Source organism: Anguilla anguilla, chromosome 4 (genome assembly GCF_013347855.1).
Source record: "Anguilla anguilla isolate fAngAng1 chromosome 4, fAngAng1.pri, whole genome shotgun sequence".
Lineage (NCBI taxonomy): Eukaryota > Metazoa > Chordata > Actinopteri > Anguilliformes > Anguillidae > Anguilla > Anguilla anguilla.
The window spans coordinates 60,867,916-60,884,376 of record NC_049204.1 but is presented as its reverse complement, the minus strand read 5'-3'; the positions used below and the strand labels follow the sequence as shown (position 1 = coordinate 60,884,376).

General features: G+C 48.6%; 1 protein-coding gene across 3 annotated transcripts; it reads left to right on the top strand.

Annotated features, from left to right (window-relative positions):
* Positions 1–712: 712 nt before the first annotated feature.
* Positions 713–16,055, top strand: ripk2 (receptor-interacting serine-threonine kinase 2). 3 transcript variants are annotated; one of them, XM_035413925.1, is made up of 12 exons: positions 713–1,539; positions 4,118–4,271; positions 6,036–6,191; positions 6,729–6,886; positions 7,790–7,839; positions 8,807–8,968; positions 11,088–11,173; positions 11,891–11,983; positions 13,121–13,214; positions 14,329–14,403; positions 14,722–14,919; positions 15,586–16,055. In XM_035413925.1, the coding sequence occupies exons 1-12, from the start codon at positions 1,349–1,351 to the stop codon at positions 15,966–15,968; spliced, it is 1,800 nt and encodes a 599-aa protein (XP_035269816.1). In that variant the 5' UTR covers positions 713–1,348; the 3' UTR covers positions 15,969–16,055. The 3 variants fall into 3 exon arrangements, with proteins under 3 accessions (XP_035269816.1, XP_035269815.1, XP_035269817.1); XM_035413924.1 differs by having other exon boundaries at positions 15,583–16,055; XM_035413926.1 differs by lacking the exon at positions 11,891–11,983 and having other exon boundaries at positions 15,583–16,055.
* The last annotated feature ends 406 nt before the right edge of the window (positions 16,056–16,461 follow it).

The window sequence follows — 16,461 nt, the reverse complement described above, 5'->3', positions numbered from 1 at the left end:
ATTAACTTTGTCTCAAGCTCTCACTCAGAACTTTGGCTGCTTTGGCTAAAAGCTCATGCAAAGAAGGAAAAAAAAAGGAAAACAGCTCTGTTGCCATGTTACTGAAAGTGATTTGATGTTGATCAGATGCCTGTTATTTATGTTTTGCTGTGTTGGTATACTGATTATTTTTGCTTTCCTTGAGGTAAAATCTGAAATATAACTGTCTGTTTTCACATACACATGCACACACACACACATGGTATATGGTATAACCTGCTTGGCGTCTCACCTGCGCCGAGTCAAAAGGGATTCGTTTAGCACAAAATTGATCCTCCCGAAACATTGTGAATCTTGGTATTCTCTGTTTTTACATTTAGGCAAAGCTATATTAATTCATGCGTTCTTTCTCATAATAAAACGGGGTAGCTGCCAGCCCGGCGCTCCTTCACCCTGTCGTTTCCCAGAAATGTATCGTCTAGGAACGCGTGTGAGGCTACCGTATAATTGAGAAACTAGGTGCGTTTGTTTTATACAATACGATTCTGTGCACTTATTCAGAACAGCAGACTATATGCTTCGTGTTTATCAAATACATACTTAAATTCTGCCAGTGATTGTATCTACAAATATCGATGATTTTTCGTCAAAATACCTTGTAGTGTCGCACACACAAAACAATTGCGGAATTATTTGTAGTTTTACGCTACCACGCGAGTATAGTTTCACTGTATCATAGGTTATTTGACAAACCCGGAAGAGGCATGGTTTTGAACAGAACGTTGTCGTGAAATAACAATTGAAACAGATATACAGCTTTCATTCTAACGCAGAAAAGTTGGCAAATATTTATCTTAATTACGCTCTTCATGTTTTGGAAATGTATATGTGCGAGTTTAATGCGATATTGCGTAAAACTGGATCAGCGGTGTACCCGTGCATTCCGGTGCGACGTAGCAAGCCAGCTAACAGTTAGCCGAACCACAACAAAGCTTTGATTGGTTTAAATTGTTTCTGATCTCATATGGACAGGTGATAAGCTAACAAGGGCGGCTGTGCTTCTCTAATTGTAATGGGGTGGGTGGCTCTCAAGTAACACAAATCCAGATTCATATTTTGACATTGCTCATCTGCGGCGACTGGAGCCCGGTTGGACTAGATCAAGCGAGTGTATTTTCCTCGGCTCTATCCACGGTCGTTGTCCGGCAACATCTCCAAATGGAAATGTGACTCAATCCCGCAATTTGTACCAGGCCAGCAGCCAAACGTTGGGTTCTCTTTTTTTTTTTACGACAGCCGCATAATTTATTTCCCTTTTCGGGCGATTCTACGCTTTCGGAGCCCTTTTTTTTAATGAATTTACTCAATTATGGAGCACTCGGGCTGTGTCAATATATGTAATCTCACCAGCACGTTGCCAGTGATTCCTTATCGGAAACTGACGGATTTACATTACCTGAGTCGAGGAGGATTTGGGACGGTTTTTCGGGCGCAACATTCAGACTGGCGGACAACCGTTGCCATCAAGTGTTTAAAATTGGACTCTCCCGTCGGAGAAAGGTAGGCTGTCGACTGAACATTAGCCTACTAGCAGTGCAGCAAGGCACCACAAATGCCTTTAGATTAAGAACATTATGGAGTTGCAGCAGACTACCACAGTATTGAAAGGCAATAGGCCTAACCTACATATTTAATATTAACGTTGCCAAATTGGAAACTTCCGGAGAATTCTAACACGTGATGCGATTTCTCCAATTTAGCCGATAAGATGTAAAATAAATAAAACACACAGACACAGTATAGCCTACACCAGCAACGCGATTAAGCTTTGAGTGATAAGACCGTTTTAAAGTAGAAGGAAACCCATGCTACAAGTTTATTCCAAACGAAAACATGTCCGATTGCCTGCGGTGAAAGGATTAAAAACGATGTTTAAATAAATAAATAAATAAATAAATAAATAAACCACATCAGAAGGCATGATTGTGTGGGCTAATGTTATAGGCTGTGTGTGTTAAACTTCTAGATCAATGTAAAATTCATTGCCAACGCGCTGTAATTGTTCGCCAATAAAGCCACGTTTTTAAGATGATTTTTTTTTAATTCCCTGGGAAGAAGAATATAAAGGCATACAATATATGTTTTCCTGTCTCAAATCAGTTTGAAACCAGTGTGACAGTTCAGCCAATTTGGGCTAACGTGTCTCGTGGAGCGTTCTAGTCGAGTCGGTCGGATCGTCCTAAATTGTTTCTGACTCAGAAATAAGCACTAGATCGATCCTACAAATAGCAAGAGTTTATGAGTTGTGACGTAGGCTATTCTGTAATCCTTCACCTTCGCCGCCGTGATTACTACTACCGCAAACTGTCACGTCATTTTTTTACAGTTCCGGTGAAAACGAAAACCAGCAGCAGATTCACGCACACGTACACACACTCACAATTGGATGCATTGGCATGGCATGAGCAAATGGCAAAATGCAACTGAATTGTTTCTATATTTGTTTTAAGAAAGCTCTTTTAAGCCGCTATAATGAGACCGTATCCTTTTGTAATTTTTTTAAATGTCACATTCACATACCTTCAGAAGGTCTGAAGAAAGTGTGAGGCACTGTAGGGAGTTTAAAGTCTCATCTTTTGGGTTGAGTCTCAAAGAAGCAAGATATATATCTCTCATATCTTACTGGATGACCAGCTCACTACACTAAATTCCGGACTGACGAACTCCCTAACCGAATCCCAACTGTCCAACTCACTAACCAAATTCCTGCCTGACCAACTCCGTAACCAAATTCCCGACTGACCAACTTGCTATTCAAATTCCCTACTGACCAACATGCTAACTAAGTTCCCAACTGATCAACTCGGTAACCAAAGCTCAGACTGACCAACTCACTAAATTAATGCCTGACTGACAAACTAACTGAATCCCCAACTTACCTTTTCACTAACCGAACCCCCGACTGACCAGAGCACTGACCGACAAGTTTTCCAATTGACTGACGGACTCACTGACTGACCGGGGGGGCCTTGACCAGAGTGTCCTTGACTGTGGTCACTTAACCCCCCCCCCCCCCCCCTCCCCCCAATGCACCGGATTGTTATTTTCAGGCTGGGTTTTAATTCTCCCTGTTACAAGCAGCTCATGCAGCTAATGAAGGACCCTGTGAATGGGTTGACAGGGAAGATGGATTTTCTGTACACCAGGGCAGTGCAAACCTTGTCCTTTTTAGGTCATTCTCTTGTTTGCTTATTTTCCTCTTTTTTTGTATGTCATGAAAGCCCCATATTATTCCAGCGGTAGCGGTCCTGTGGTGGCATAATGACATTTTGACTGGAGAAGTGAAATATCTAGGTGCCCTGCCCACCTGTGCCTCGCTGTTGCAATCAGTACAAGCCTTTAAATTAAACCAGGTATGTAAAGTGTCATGTAAACCCTAGGGGTGGGACACTTCATGATTTTTTTTTTCCCTCAGCGATTACTAGCTGATTTTTTCCTTGCGTTTTCGCAAGTACTCTTTAATTTTTATTATTCATTTTCTGTGCTTAGAGCCTGTTTTACAGACCCGCTTAAAGGCCCTGCAGAGCGTGCTCTCTGGCGCAGCCTAGCCTGCAGAGCGTGCTCTCTGGCGCAGCCTAGCCTGCAGAGCGTGCTCTCAGGCGTAGCCTAGCCTGCAGGGCGCGCTCTCTGGCGTAGCCTAGCCTGCAGGGCGTGCTCTCTGGCGTAGCCTGGCCTGCAGGGCGCGCTCTCTGGCGTAGCCTGGCCTGCAGGGCGCGCTCTCTGGCGTAGCCTAGCCTGCAGGGCGTGCTCTCAGGCGTAGCCTAGCCTGCAGGGCGTGCTCTCTGGCGTAGCCTAGCCTGCAGAGCGTGCTTTCTGGCGTAGCCTAGCCTGCAGAGCGTGCTCTCTGGCGTAGCCTAGCCTGCAGGGCGCGCTCTCTGGCGTAGCCTAGCCTGCAGGGCGCGCTCTCTGGCGTAGCCTAGCCTGCAGGGCGCGCTCTCTGGCGTAGCCTAGCCTGCAGAGTGTGCTCTCTGGCGTAGCCTAGCCTGCAGGGCGTGCTCTCTGGCGTAGCCTAGCCTGCAGGACGACGCACTGGCTTTAAACGCTTCATCATCGTTTTCATGTTGTGAACGTGTTACAGGGAGAGGAACTGTCTGCTGAGGGAGGCAGAGGTCCTTCACAAAGCCAGGTTCAACTACATCATCCAGATCTTCGGCGTCTGCAACGAGCCAGAGTTCTTCTGCATCGTCACTGAGTTCATGAGCAATGGATCCCTGGATCAGTTTCTCCATGAGGTGCGTGCGTGCGTGCGTGTCTGTGTCTGTGTCTGTGTCTGTGTCTGTGTCTGTGTCTGTGTCTGTGTCTGTGTCTGTGTCTGTGTCTGTGTCTGTGTCTACTTTGTAAGCTTGACCAGGATGTGTGTAAACCAGAGGTAATAACAGAGTAAGGATTAGGCCGTTGGAACATCACCTTGCGCATAGAAACCGGAGAAGATCTCCACCAATTCTGCAGTTATGTTGGTAATGGCAAATAGAACAATGCCAATACTGACTGATGGATGCCTTCTGGCTATGCTTCCTAAATGTCCTCATGGACCTGTAGTAGTATACCATGGAATTCCACCAATCACCATCTCTGCTGTTCTTTTCCTTATTAGGAACATACTCTGTGATTGGTGGAGCCTTTGGTTTCTGTGTGCAAGCCGACAATACACTCATCCCGTTCCCAGTCTGTTATCCCCAGTGTACACCAGGTCGTGTGCTTCTAATCTCTTGTATTGGGGAATTACAAATATGCCACCATCTTATCTTTTTTCATTGTTAGTATTATCTTATCAGCATTTTATCAATAGCACAATATAATAAACACACAATGACTCAGTGAATTAACACAATAAAATCTATGTAACTACAGTATCTCAAGCAGCTGTGAGGCTAATTCTGTTAAGGCACTGTTCCAGTGTGTGGATGGGCCCCATGGTCTGGTATTTGTTAAAGCACTGTACCAGTGTGTGGATGGGCCCCACGGTCTGGAATTTGTTAAGGCGCTGTTCCAGTGTGTGGATGGGCCCCATGGTCTGTAATTTGTTAAGGCGCTGTTCCAGTGTGTGGATGGGCCCCATGGTCTGGAATTTGTTAAGGCGCTGTTCCAGTGTGTGGATGGGCCCCATTGGCTGTAATTTGTTAAGGCGCTGTTCCAGTGTGTGGATGGGCCCCATGGTCTGTAATTTGTTAAGGCGCTGTTCCAGTGTGTGGATGGGCCCCATTGGCTGGAATTTGTTAAGGCGCTGTTCCAGTGTGTGGATGGGCCCCATGGTCTGTAATTTGTTAAGGCTCTGTTCCAGTGTGTGGATGGGCCCCATTGGCTGGAATTTGTTAAGGCTCTGTTCCAGTGTGTGGATGGGCCCCATGGTCTGTAATTTGTTAAGGCGCTGTTCCAGTGTGTGGATGGGCCCCATTGGCTGGAATTTGTTAAGGCGCTGTTCCAGTGTGTGGATGGGCCCCATGGTCTGTAATTTGTTAAGGCGCTGTTCCAGTGTGTGGATGGGCCCCATTGGCTGGAATTTGTTAAGGCGCTGTTCCAGTGTGTGGATGGGCCCCATGGTCTGTAATTTGTTAAGGCGCTGTTCCAGTGTGTGGATGGGCCCCATGGTCTGTAATCTGTTAAGGCTCTGTTCCAGTGTGTGGATGGGCCCCATGGTCTGGAATTTGTTAAGGCGCTGTTCCAGTGTGTGGATGGGCCCCATGGTCTGGAATTTGTTAAGGCGCTGTTCCAGTGTGTGGATGGGCCCCATGGTCTGGAATTTGTTAAGGCTCTGTTCCAGTGTGTGGATGGGCCCCACGGTCTTTCAGAGGATCGGGTGTATTTGTTCTGCTGAGAGCTGACATCAAGTCTGAGTTTAAAGTAGCTGGTTTTGGGTACTCTCACAACCGGCCTGGATTGTGTCAATCTCTCTTTTGTCTCCTGCTTTCACATGGTCAAACACCCTCTCCTTATCTCCCTGGCGTTCTTCCCTCCCACGTCCTCCCTCCCCCCCCTCCCCCTCCCCCCCGGTGCAGAAGGACCTGTACCCTCAGCTCGCTTGGTCACTGCGCCTGCGAGTCCTGTACGAGATCGCCCTGGGTGTCAACTTCCTGCACAACATGACTCCGCCCCTCCTGCATCACGACCTGAAGACCCAGAACATTCTGCTGGATGCCGAGTTGCATGTTAAGGTCCGTGCACTGAGATACATCCAGCTACACACCCAGATGCACCTGTCTATCCCCAACTATCTCCAACTGTACCCAGGTGCACCCAACTATCCCCAGCTGTACTGAGCGGCACCTAACTATCCCAAACTATCTCCAACTGTACCCAGATGCACTTAATTATCCCCAACTATCTCCAACTGTACCCAGATGCACCTAACTATCCCAAACTATCTCCAACTGTACCCAGATGCACCTATCTATCCCCAACTATCTCCAACTCACTCACTGACCAATCTGCACATATTCACTCACTCACTCACTAACCCATTAATTCACTCATTCACTCACTAAACTGTACTCATTCACTAAATCATACGTATTAATTCACTAATTCACTCACTCACTAAATCACACTCATTCATTCAATAATTCACTCATTCACTAAGTCACACTCATTCCGAAAACAGCAGCGTGTGAAATGGGAGCTCCTTGTGCTTGTGCGCGCGCGGAACCTTGACCTCCCTCTGTTTCTCGTCCGTTCTGTTCCCTGGCGGACAGATTGCGGATTTCGGGCTGTCAAAATGGCGGCAGCTTTCCATCAGCAAGGCTTCCGGTTCCAAGCCGCCGGAGATGGGGGGCACGGTGATCTACATGCCCCCCGAAAAGTACGAGCCCTCACAAACACGACCACCGGACGTCAAGCACGACATGTACAGGTATGCTCACTGCCCCTCTACTCCCCAACCCACTACCCCTCTACTCCTCTGCCCCTCTACTCTCCAACCCAATACCCCTCTACTCCTCTACCCCACTACCCCCTGCCCCCGTGTCCCTCTGTCCCCCTGTCCCTCTACTCCCCAACCCACTACCCCTCTACTCCTCTGCCCCTCTACTCTCCAACCCACTACCCCTCTACTCCTCTACCCCACTACCCCCTGCCCCCGTGTCCCTCTGTCCCTCTGTCCCCCTGTCCCCCTACTCCTCTACCCCACTACCCCCTGCCCCCATGTCCCTCTGTTCCCCTGTCCCCCTGTCCCCCTGCTCCCCTACCCCTCTACCCCCTTACCCCCCTGCCCCTGTGTCTGTTCCCCTACCCCCCTACCCCTCTACCACCCTACCCGTCCACCCCCCTACCCACTTACCCCCCTGCCCCCGTGTCCCTCTGTTCCCCTGTTCTAAAAAAACATATCCAGGCACCAGTGCAGTGGGTTTGTAACTAAGCGGAAAGGCCTGAGGAAAGTTGCTTATGTAAGGAGTACAGTACAGTCCACCCAAGTACACCCCCCCCCCCCACCCCCCCCTCCCCCAGTTGGTAATACTGGAAGTTTTTTTTCTTTTGGAGGAGGAGGTTACTTTAGAATACTTTTGCTTGCAGTGGCACGGCCAGCACGTCTCATTCATCTGAAACTCTCAGGTTTGTGGCGTAACCGTTGAGTCATGGGGACTTTGGGAAGGACCGCATTACGAATGGTCGAAACACTTCCTCTTCCTTAAAATCGCTTTGGTGGTTCTTTTTCTGCCGCACAATATGCAGAGTAACTAGGGCTAAATCAGCTGCACTGCGTGTCCAAAACTTTCCTTGTGTTAATCTGTGTGTGTGTGTGTGTGTGTTCTTTCAGTTATGCAATCATTATGTGGGAAGTGCTGTCGAGGAGGATACCATTTGAAGGTACAGTTCATATTAATACAACAGCGATGTCATTATTATTATTATTATTATTATTATTATTAATAATAATAATAATAAAATTGTTTTTTTTAGAGTGGGACAGCCGATCCACGTTTTATATTGTTAATGAAGGCTTGTTCCCTCAATATGTCATCTGAAAATTAAACAAAGGTCGACTGAATTGATTTTAAAAATTCATTTATTTGTGGTTCAACCCATGATGGGGAGCCCCCACCCCTTTGGGGGGTGTGCAGTGGGGCGTGGATGTGGGTGTGGGCGAGGGTGGGGGGGCGAGAAGTTTGCATGTGACAGAAATTGGGCTGCTGTTCCTCTTGCCAACTGAGGATTTTTTTGTCCATTGCTGATGAACTCTGGGGCACGGTACAAAACGTGGCTTCTCACAATGTTGTAACCAGGCGGTCCCTAGAGTCCGTGAGCGCGAAAAAGCAGAAATGAAACGCGGGAATGTGCATCGCGCGCCCCCCAGTTGTGCCTCTCTGCGGGGCATCAGAGCTGGACGGCCCTCATCCTGGAGAGCCCCTGGGTCTGCTGCTGGTTTCGCTCTTTCAGTGTGAAATGGGGAAGCAGTCCAGACGCAGTCGGCCTGGCGAGCGAACTGTGCATCGACCGACAGCCGCACACCATGTGACCCCGGACCACATTTATGAATTTGAACTGATGATAAACTGACACGGTCAGCTCTCTCTGTCTTTCTCTCTTTCTTCCTATTTCTGTCTTTTAATCTTGCTCTCTCTCCATCTTGTGCTCTCTCTCTTCCCTTCCTTATCTCTCTCTCTGTCTGTCTCTATACTCTCTCCTCTCTCCTCCCCCCACTCTCTGTCTCACTCGCTCCCCTCCCCCCTTTCTGTCTCTCTCGCTCCCCCTGTTCTCTCTCTCTCTCTCTCTCTTTCTCTATCTCTCTCTCTCTTACACTCTCTCTTTTTGTTTCTCCCTCCCCCCTCCCCAGAGGCCACTAACCCCATGCAGATCATGTTCAGTGTTTTGAGGGGTAACAGACCCGACACCGGGCCGGACAGCCTGGACCCCCACATCCCCTGCAGGGAGACCCTCGTCGACCTCATTACCCGGGGATGGACCGCCAACCCGGACGAGCGGCCGTCCTTCCTCCGTAAGACTCGTCTTCCTCTCTGTCCCTCTGCAGAATGCTCTCTCTCTCTCTCTCTCTCTCTGTCTCTTTCTCTCACCGTGTCTCTCTGTCTCTCTGTCCCTCTCTCCCTCTCTCTCTCTCTCTCTCTCTCCCCCTCTCTCGCTCTCTCTGTGTCTCTTTCTCTCGCTGCGTCTCTCTCTCTCTCTCTCTCTCTCGCTCGCTCTCTGTGTGTCTCTTTCTCTCGCTGCGTCTCTCTGTCTGTCTCTCTCTCTTTCGCTCTCTCTGTCTCTCTTTCTCTGTCTGTCTCTCTCTTTCGCTCATCAAACACATTCTCGCTGGACTAAAAGAGGAGGGGACTTATCAGCCTGTAATCCAGTGTCGTGGAGAGAGTAAAAAAAAAAAAATTCCAGTGACCCTCAGGGAACTGTATGTTCTACAGTGAAGCTTATCAAACAGCCATTGTTACAGCAGTCATATTCCCCTCATAAAGGAGACGATTGAAAGTACAGAGGTTGAAAAGAGGGGGGGGGAACAGACAATACAATATTTCAATGTCCCCTCTGGGGAAATTTGTTTTCACAGTTTTTGCCTTGTAGCCTCACATAAATACATAGATACATACAGTAATAAATACCTAGATACATACATATAATACACCTGGCATTCAGCGAGGCAGTTTGTTCAGCGCCTCAATAGCAGAGGGGACAAAGCTCTTTCTGAAACGGGCCCGCTTCCAGGTCAGAGACGCGGACGAACACTGCGAGTCCCATGATTCATAGCAGCGCAGGGAGAGGAATTTCCTTATCGGTCCCCTCCTCTTCTCGTAAGAACACCCCCCCCCCCCCCCCAGCAGACTGAAGCCTGTGCTGTTACATTAGTGTATTAATGAGCCAGAACAATGAGAACAGTTATTTTAACTGTTTTTGATTTCATTTTCCAGTCCTGTAAAAAAACGGCTCTTATCCATGTTACCAAATGGAGCTACACAGTGGCAAAAATATTTCCCCGCTCACTTGCACATATCTAACCATGTGTGTCGCACCCGGGTCAAATACATATTTGTTTTGGATTGAAATACTTTTCTAAATGCTCTGCTAAGTTTGTCTGGTGCGTTTGAACCTGTGACGTTCTCTCAAAAAGTGCAAACCCCACCTTTTCGGCCATGCTGGCAGGCTCAGTTGCACCAGGCCAGATCAGCGGAGCACAGAAAAGTATCTGAATCCGAAACGAATGCGTGTTTTGCCCAGGTCTGGTGCGCGCGTGATCTCGCATCGCGGGGGGCCGTTCGAAGAGAGGGCGCTCCTCGCGTCACGGCGGAGAAAGCGTTTGTAATCGAACCCCTTTTTGGTTTTCTCGTACGGGGGGGGGACGTAACGAAGCGGGAAGTCTGGTCCGGACACATTCTGCAGCACCCCTGAGAGGAACTGAAAGCAGTTTAGGGGGCTGTGAACCACCTGTGACAACATTAGCAAATTCTCTACTGCTTGCTGTCCCCCGTGAATGTCTTGGTTTTTAGTACGTCCGTCTGACTGTGACAGGCGTACGGGCAGGTGACAGATTAAAGGGAAAAACCTGCATAAATGACTGGAGAAGCATCACAAATTCAGATGCTTCCATACAGGTGTGATGCATGGTACAATTAAGCCATTAACATCCTATCCTGCTCTGTGGCATGTATAAAAATGCTGACCAAGCCCAGTTGACCTCGATTTTGGATCAAGATGGCTAGAGGAAAAAATCTGTGTATTTTGAAAGAGGGTTTGTTATTGGGGACCGGATGGCAGCAGCTTCAGTCTCAAAGACGTCTCACCTGGCCAGTGTTTCAATAGGAACAGTGGCGAAAGTGTCATCTGCATTTAGATCTATGGGAAAGACAAATAACTAAATGGGGTCAGAAAGTGTGGTAGAAAGCGTACTTTTTATGACCGTGATGCTTGTGCATCAGTGCGATGTGTATGGAAAAACAGAAGAGCAGCTCTTCCTCAGGTGACTGAGAATATCAATGCCGGACGTGATCAGACTGTGTCAGGAAGAACTGCTTCAGTTTCCGAGAAATAACAATAATAATAAAAAAAGACCAGGTGACTGTTGTTCGTTGTCCTCCATTTTGATTCCGCGGGTGTCCCGCCCCTCTGCGCAGAGTGTCTGATCGAGCTGGAGCCCATGATGCGGAGGTTCGACGAGGTCGAGGTCCTGGAGGCCGTGCTGCAGGTGAAGCGAGCCAAGGTGAGTCCCCCCAGCTGATCCTGGATCAGCCGAAACTGCCTCTTTTCCTGAGCCTCCTGACCAGTTTGATTTTAATTTGGGGAAACTGGAGCCACCTGCCCCAGTCAGACAGATTCACAGTGAGGGGGCCTGCTACCTGTTCTGTTCATTATGTTACCTTTTTCATCCCATCTTCCAGTCCTCTCCCTGCAAACTGTCTCGTTACATTTCCTGTTATCCCTGTCCCATTACTGGTGTGATACCTGTCCCATTACTAGCAATGGTATCTCTCCTGTTGGCAACCTTGATACCTGTCCCATTACCAGCCTTGATAACTGTCCCATTACCAACCTTGATAACTGTCCCATTACCAGCCTTGATATCTGTCCCATTTCATGATTTTGTTACCTCTCTTTTCTCTTGTCTGGTTGACTAACCCTGCCCATTTCCCTCGATACCTGTCCCCTGTCACCTGTACTTTTTTCCTTAGCTCGATACCTGTCTTTGTTTGGTTACCTGCCCTGTTACCTGTGGAGCTGTTCTTGTTCTGGCCCCACACCCTGTCAGTGAAGCACGTAGAAAGCAGTGTGGGTCTCGGAATGGGTGGGTGGTGGACACGAGAGTGAGGGGGGCGGCGGGCAGGTCTCAGTGCGTTTGTTAAGGGGAAGGTCAAAGGTCACCGATAAGAGCAGGGTCAACGGGCAAAAAGAATGATGACACTGCCGTCTCCGCCCACAGGCGCTGAGCCGTTTCCCAGCAACCTCTGCGTGCGCCGCGAAGAAGGAAGAGAAAACGCTGAACGCCATGAAGGAAGCCAGCACTCCTTGGCCGGTCGGTTTGCGCTTCTCACCTCTTTGTTTTCTCCATCCGTTTGGACTTGCTGTTTGTGCCACTTCCCGCAGGTCCGCCCAATAAGCAACAGCGAGCAGCTTGTGACTTTTTTTTTACATTACATTACATTACAGGCATTTAGCAGACGCTCTTATCCAGAGCGACTTACACAACTTTTTTACATAGCATTTTACATTGTATCCATTTATACAGCTGGATATATACTGAAGCAATTTCGGTTAAGTACCTTGCTCAAGGGTACAACGGCAGTGTCCTAACCGGGAATCGAACCTGCAACCTTTCGGTTACAAGACCAGTTCCTTAACCACTGTGCTACACTCCGTCCATCTGTGATTTAAAAAAAAAAATTTTATCTTCAGTTTTTCATAACATTATTGGTTGGGCAGCGCGATATACCCAGTCACATTTTTTTTAAGCGTAATAAGAACAGCCGCCACCGAGGGGCGTAAAAGCGATCTGTCGTTACTTATATCCGTTGGGTGCCGATAAGACAGCCAATCAGCTTCCATGTGATTAGAAAAAACAATTCACATGATCCCATTGAAGCTGTACAACCTTGCTGCTGATTGGCTGTCACCCAACAGACATCGGTGATGGCATTTTTCCCCAGAAGCATTACACATGGCCTCTGACATTTGGTTGTTTACTACAGCCTCAGGTATGCTTGAAGAAAAAAAAAGAGATGAAAGATAGCGGATCACGTGGTGGCAGTTATTTTTAGTGCGCTTAAAATTTTTTTTTTTTAAAACACGATTAGAAAAGTCATGCAGCCCGACTCCCGTCCAAAAACCTGTCAGCTCCCTCACGCTTCCTGTTTTACCTGTTTGCGCTCAGTCTGCCTACCCCCCCCCCCCCCCCCCCCCCCCGACCTTCTCAGGTTTTGGCAATGCCTCACAGAGATCTTGCAAATGAAAGTTTCCATGCAGACCTCCTTTCTCTCACAGAGAGGGGCCCAGAGGCCAAGACTTGTTTGTTCTTTTTTTTTCCCTCCTTTTTTTCAGGTGTTACCTTACTGTATGGATGAGGCATTCCTTACGTGAAAAGTTAAACTGAGTGCCATCCTCTTTTTTTATGATTAATTTGTATTATTTCTCTCTTTTTTTTGTCCCTGGTCAGGACACAAGCTCTGCCTCTGGCTCCCTCTCCTCCCAGGAGACAGAGATGTCCCAGCCTGGCTTTCTGACCATCAGCAGCGCCCCCTCATCCAAAGGCAAGTCCCCCAGTCTCTTCTGTCACTACACACTCTCTTCTGTCACGACACTGTCCTTCCTGTCACAATACACACTCTTCTGTCACGATACAGTCCTTCCTGTCACATCACACTCTCTTCTGTCACCACAGTGTCCCTCCTGTCACATCACAGCGCACACTTTTCTGTCATGATAATGTCCCTTGTGTCCCAATTCAATGTCTCTTTGGTCACAAGTGTTCCTTGTGTCACAATACAGTGTCTCTTCTGTCATGATACCTTTGTCACACTACAATTCTGTCACAATAGGTTCCCGACTCCCATCTGTCACAACCCAGCATTTTTCCCCTTCAAAGTATGGTTTTATCAGACCTAACCATGCTGAATACCGCCCTAAAGCAGTGTCCCTCTCTCGCTACCAAGGACCTTCTTCTGACCTTTTCAATCAAATATCTGTATTTAGGTGTGTGTGCTTGTCTCATGTCCGCTACTCTCACATCAACCACATCCACATGTAGATGACCAAATATATGCATTTATGTAACCAGGATTAACAGACAGGACGTTTGACTCCATGCTAGCTGGCTCGGTGTGGTTTATGTCCTGTGGTATTTGGGAAAGCAGAAATTAGCTTTTTTATACAGACCGTGCCCAGAAAGAAAGTCCCCTCGTGCTTTAGTGAACAGGGGAATTTCACCTTACAAGGGGAGTTTCAGGTCAGGGATTCCCCTGGGAAACCCAAAAAGCTGTGGCCATACCTGTGGCATGCCCCAAAGCTGTAGCGTCTCAACAGTGCCCCCTGGTGTTGAAAAAGAAGCGATGTCACACGGTTGGAGAGCAAACCCTTACAGTAGCAAAAGGCCTGTCTTTGTTTTCACCAGGACTTTGTTCTTGTGATTCGACTGCATTGGATTGCTTGTAGCTGTATGTTAGACTATCTCTGTACTTTTTCTGTATTACACAATGTTTCATACTTTAACACAATAGCCCACCAGCATTAAATATTAAGCATATGATTGGCTGTTACATTACTTGTTGGCGTGATTGATCGATGGATTGGTTGATTTTATTGGATGACATAAATGGCTGACATTATCGGCTGACGTGATTGGTTCTGTGCCCTGCTGATATACAGAGGGGCAGCGCTGTTCGCCTGATCCCTTCTGTAAACAGGTCGACCTCCAGCACAAGCTCTACAGCAACAAGACAGGCAAGTGGACCTTTGTTCTAAACACAGGCGCCAGGCCTGGCCTACTGAATTGCACATAGTAGCCATTTTTTGTCGCTTTCTAAACAGACATAACATAACACAACGTAACGTAATATAATGACGAGAACAGGCCATTCAGCCCAGCAATGCTTGCCATTTTCCTGACTAAATCAGTGCTCTGATTGCCTGCGCTCTAGGTAGTATCTGTCACTGAGATACTGCATTAGAAAGACAAGTGTAGGTAAGAAAATATTTGTTGTTGAAATTATTTGTTTAAAAAAAAAAAAAAAATAATAATAATTTCTCCTCACCACTCAGACCCCTCTTTGGTGTCACACCCTCTGGAATACCCAAAGTCCCTGGTGGACCCTGGCTGTGAGAGCTTTGAGGACAACCTGGACTGCCAGACGGCCCGTCCTGTCTCGGGCCCCAACATCCCCTTCAAGAGGGCCGTCCCAGAGGAGAGCGTGGGCGATTCGCAATTCAGCTGCCTCTCCCTGAAGCCCCGCCCCCTAGGTATGTCACATGACCTTGTGGACACGCCCTCCTCCCCACGAGTATTCCACGTGGTGCAATGACGTAACCGCTAAGGTGCGACCCAGTGTTATTCTGGCCACGCCCCACCCGGGTCTGTCACACGTTACATTACATCATAGCTACTTCCCCATAAATATGTCAAACGCTGCGTTACCTTGTGGCCAGGCCCCCTTGTATGTCACACGTCACCTGACTCCCCCCAGCAATCCACCCCGGGTATGTTATGTCACGTGATCCTGCAGCCACACACACACACACACACACAGACATATACTCCTACCCATCCACACAGACACATGCATGCATGTACGCACACAAACACACCACATACACAAGCACACAGACATGCACACCCACCAATCCGCACAGATGCATGCATGCACGCATGCACGCACGCACACAGTAAATAAACATAATAAATATGCAGCTTTGCCATGTTATTAAGGCTGTTTTATGAGACCAGCTCCAGTCCTTACAGTAGGTCATTAATCAGAAAGCACGCAGGACGCTTCCTTGCAGCCTCTCTGTGCGAGAGTGTTTTTTTTTTTTTGGTGGATTCCCCCCCCCCCCCTTCTCCGTCCCGTACACTGATAACCATACGCGTGACTCCCTCCTCCTCCTCTCCCTCTGACCCTGCGGCAGCAGCGACGGCCCCGCCCTTCTCCCCGCCCTTGGCCACGCCCCCGGGGCCGGCGGCGCAGTGGATCCAGGCCCGGCGGGAGGAGGTGGTGCGGCAGATGACGGAGGCGTGCCTGAACCAGAGCCTGGACGCCCTGCTGGCGCGCGACTTCCTGATGCGGGAGGACTACGAGCTGGTGTCCAATCAGATCACGCGCACCGCCAAGGTGCGGCAGCTGCTGGACACCTGCGACCGGCAGAGCGAGGACTTCTGCAGGGTGGTGGTGCGCAAGCTGCAGGAGAACAAGCAGATGGGCCTCCAGCCCTTCCCAGAGTTCCCCTCACCAACCCCCACCCCCACCTCCACCGCCCCCACAGCCACCTACATCAACAGCCGCAATGTGTTCTAACCCCCCTCACACACATACACATTCACACACACAATCTCACACACACACACAAATACACAAAAACCCACACACATCTCTCTCTCTCTCTCTCTCTCTCTCTCTCTCTCTCTCTCTCTCTCTCTCTCTCTCTCTCTCTCTCTCTCTCACACTCACTCACTCACTCACTCACTCACTCACTCACTCACTCACACACACACACACACACACACACACACACACACACACACACACACACACACACACACACACTCTCACTCTCTCTCTCACACACACAAGGGGAGGCCCACAGCAGTCAGCTTTCAGCAGAGGGGGTTCCCTGCTCCCCCAGAGAGAGGGGGGTGTGAAGTGGGGTGTGGGTTGCCAAGGTCATTTTCCACCCACGCCCCCTCCCCCTACTCCAAAAAACAGGGATAGAACTGTAAAAGTCCCTGGAACTGTTGGCTGTATTATTATTATTATTTGGGTTTCTTTTCTTTTTTTTTTTTGCGGGGGG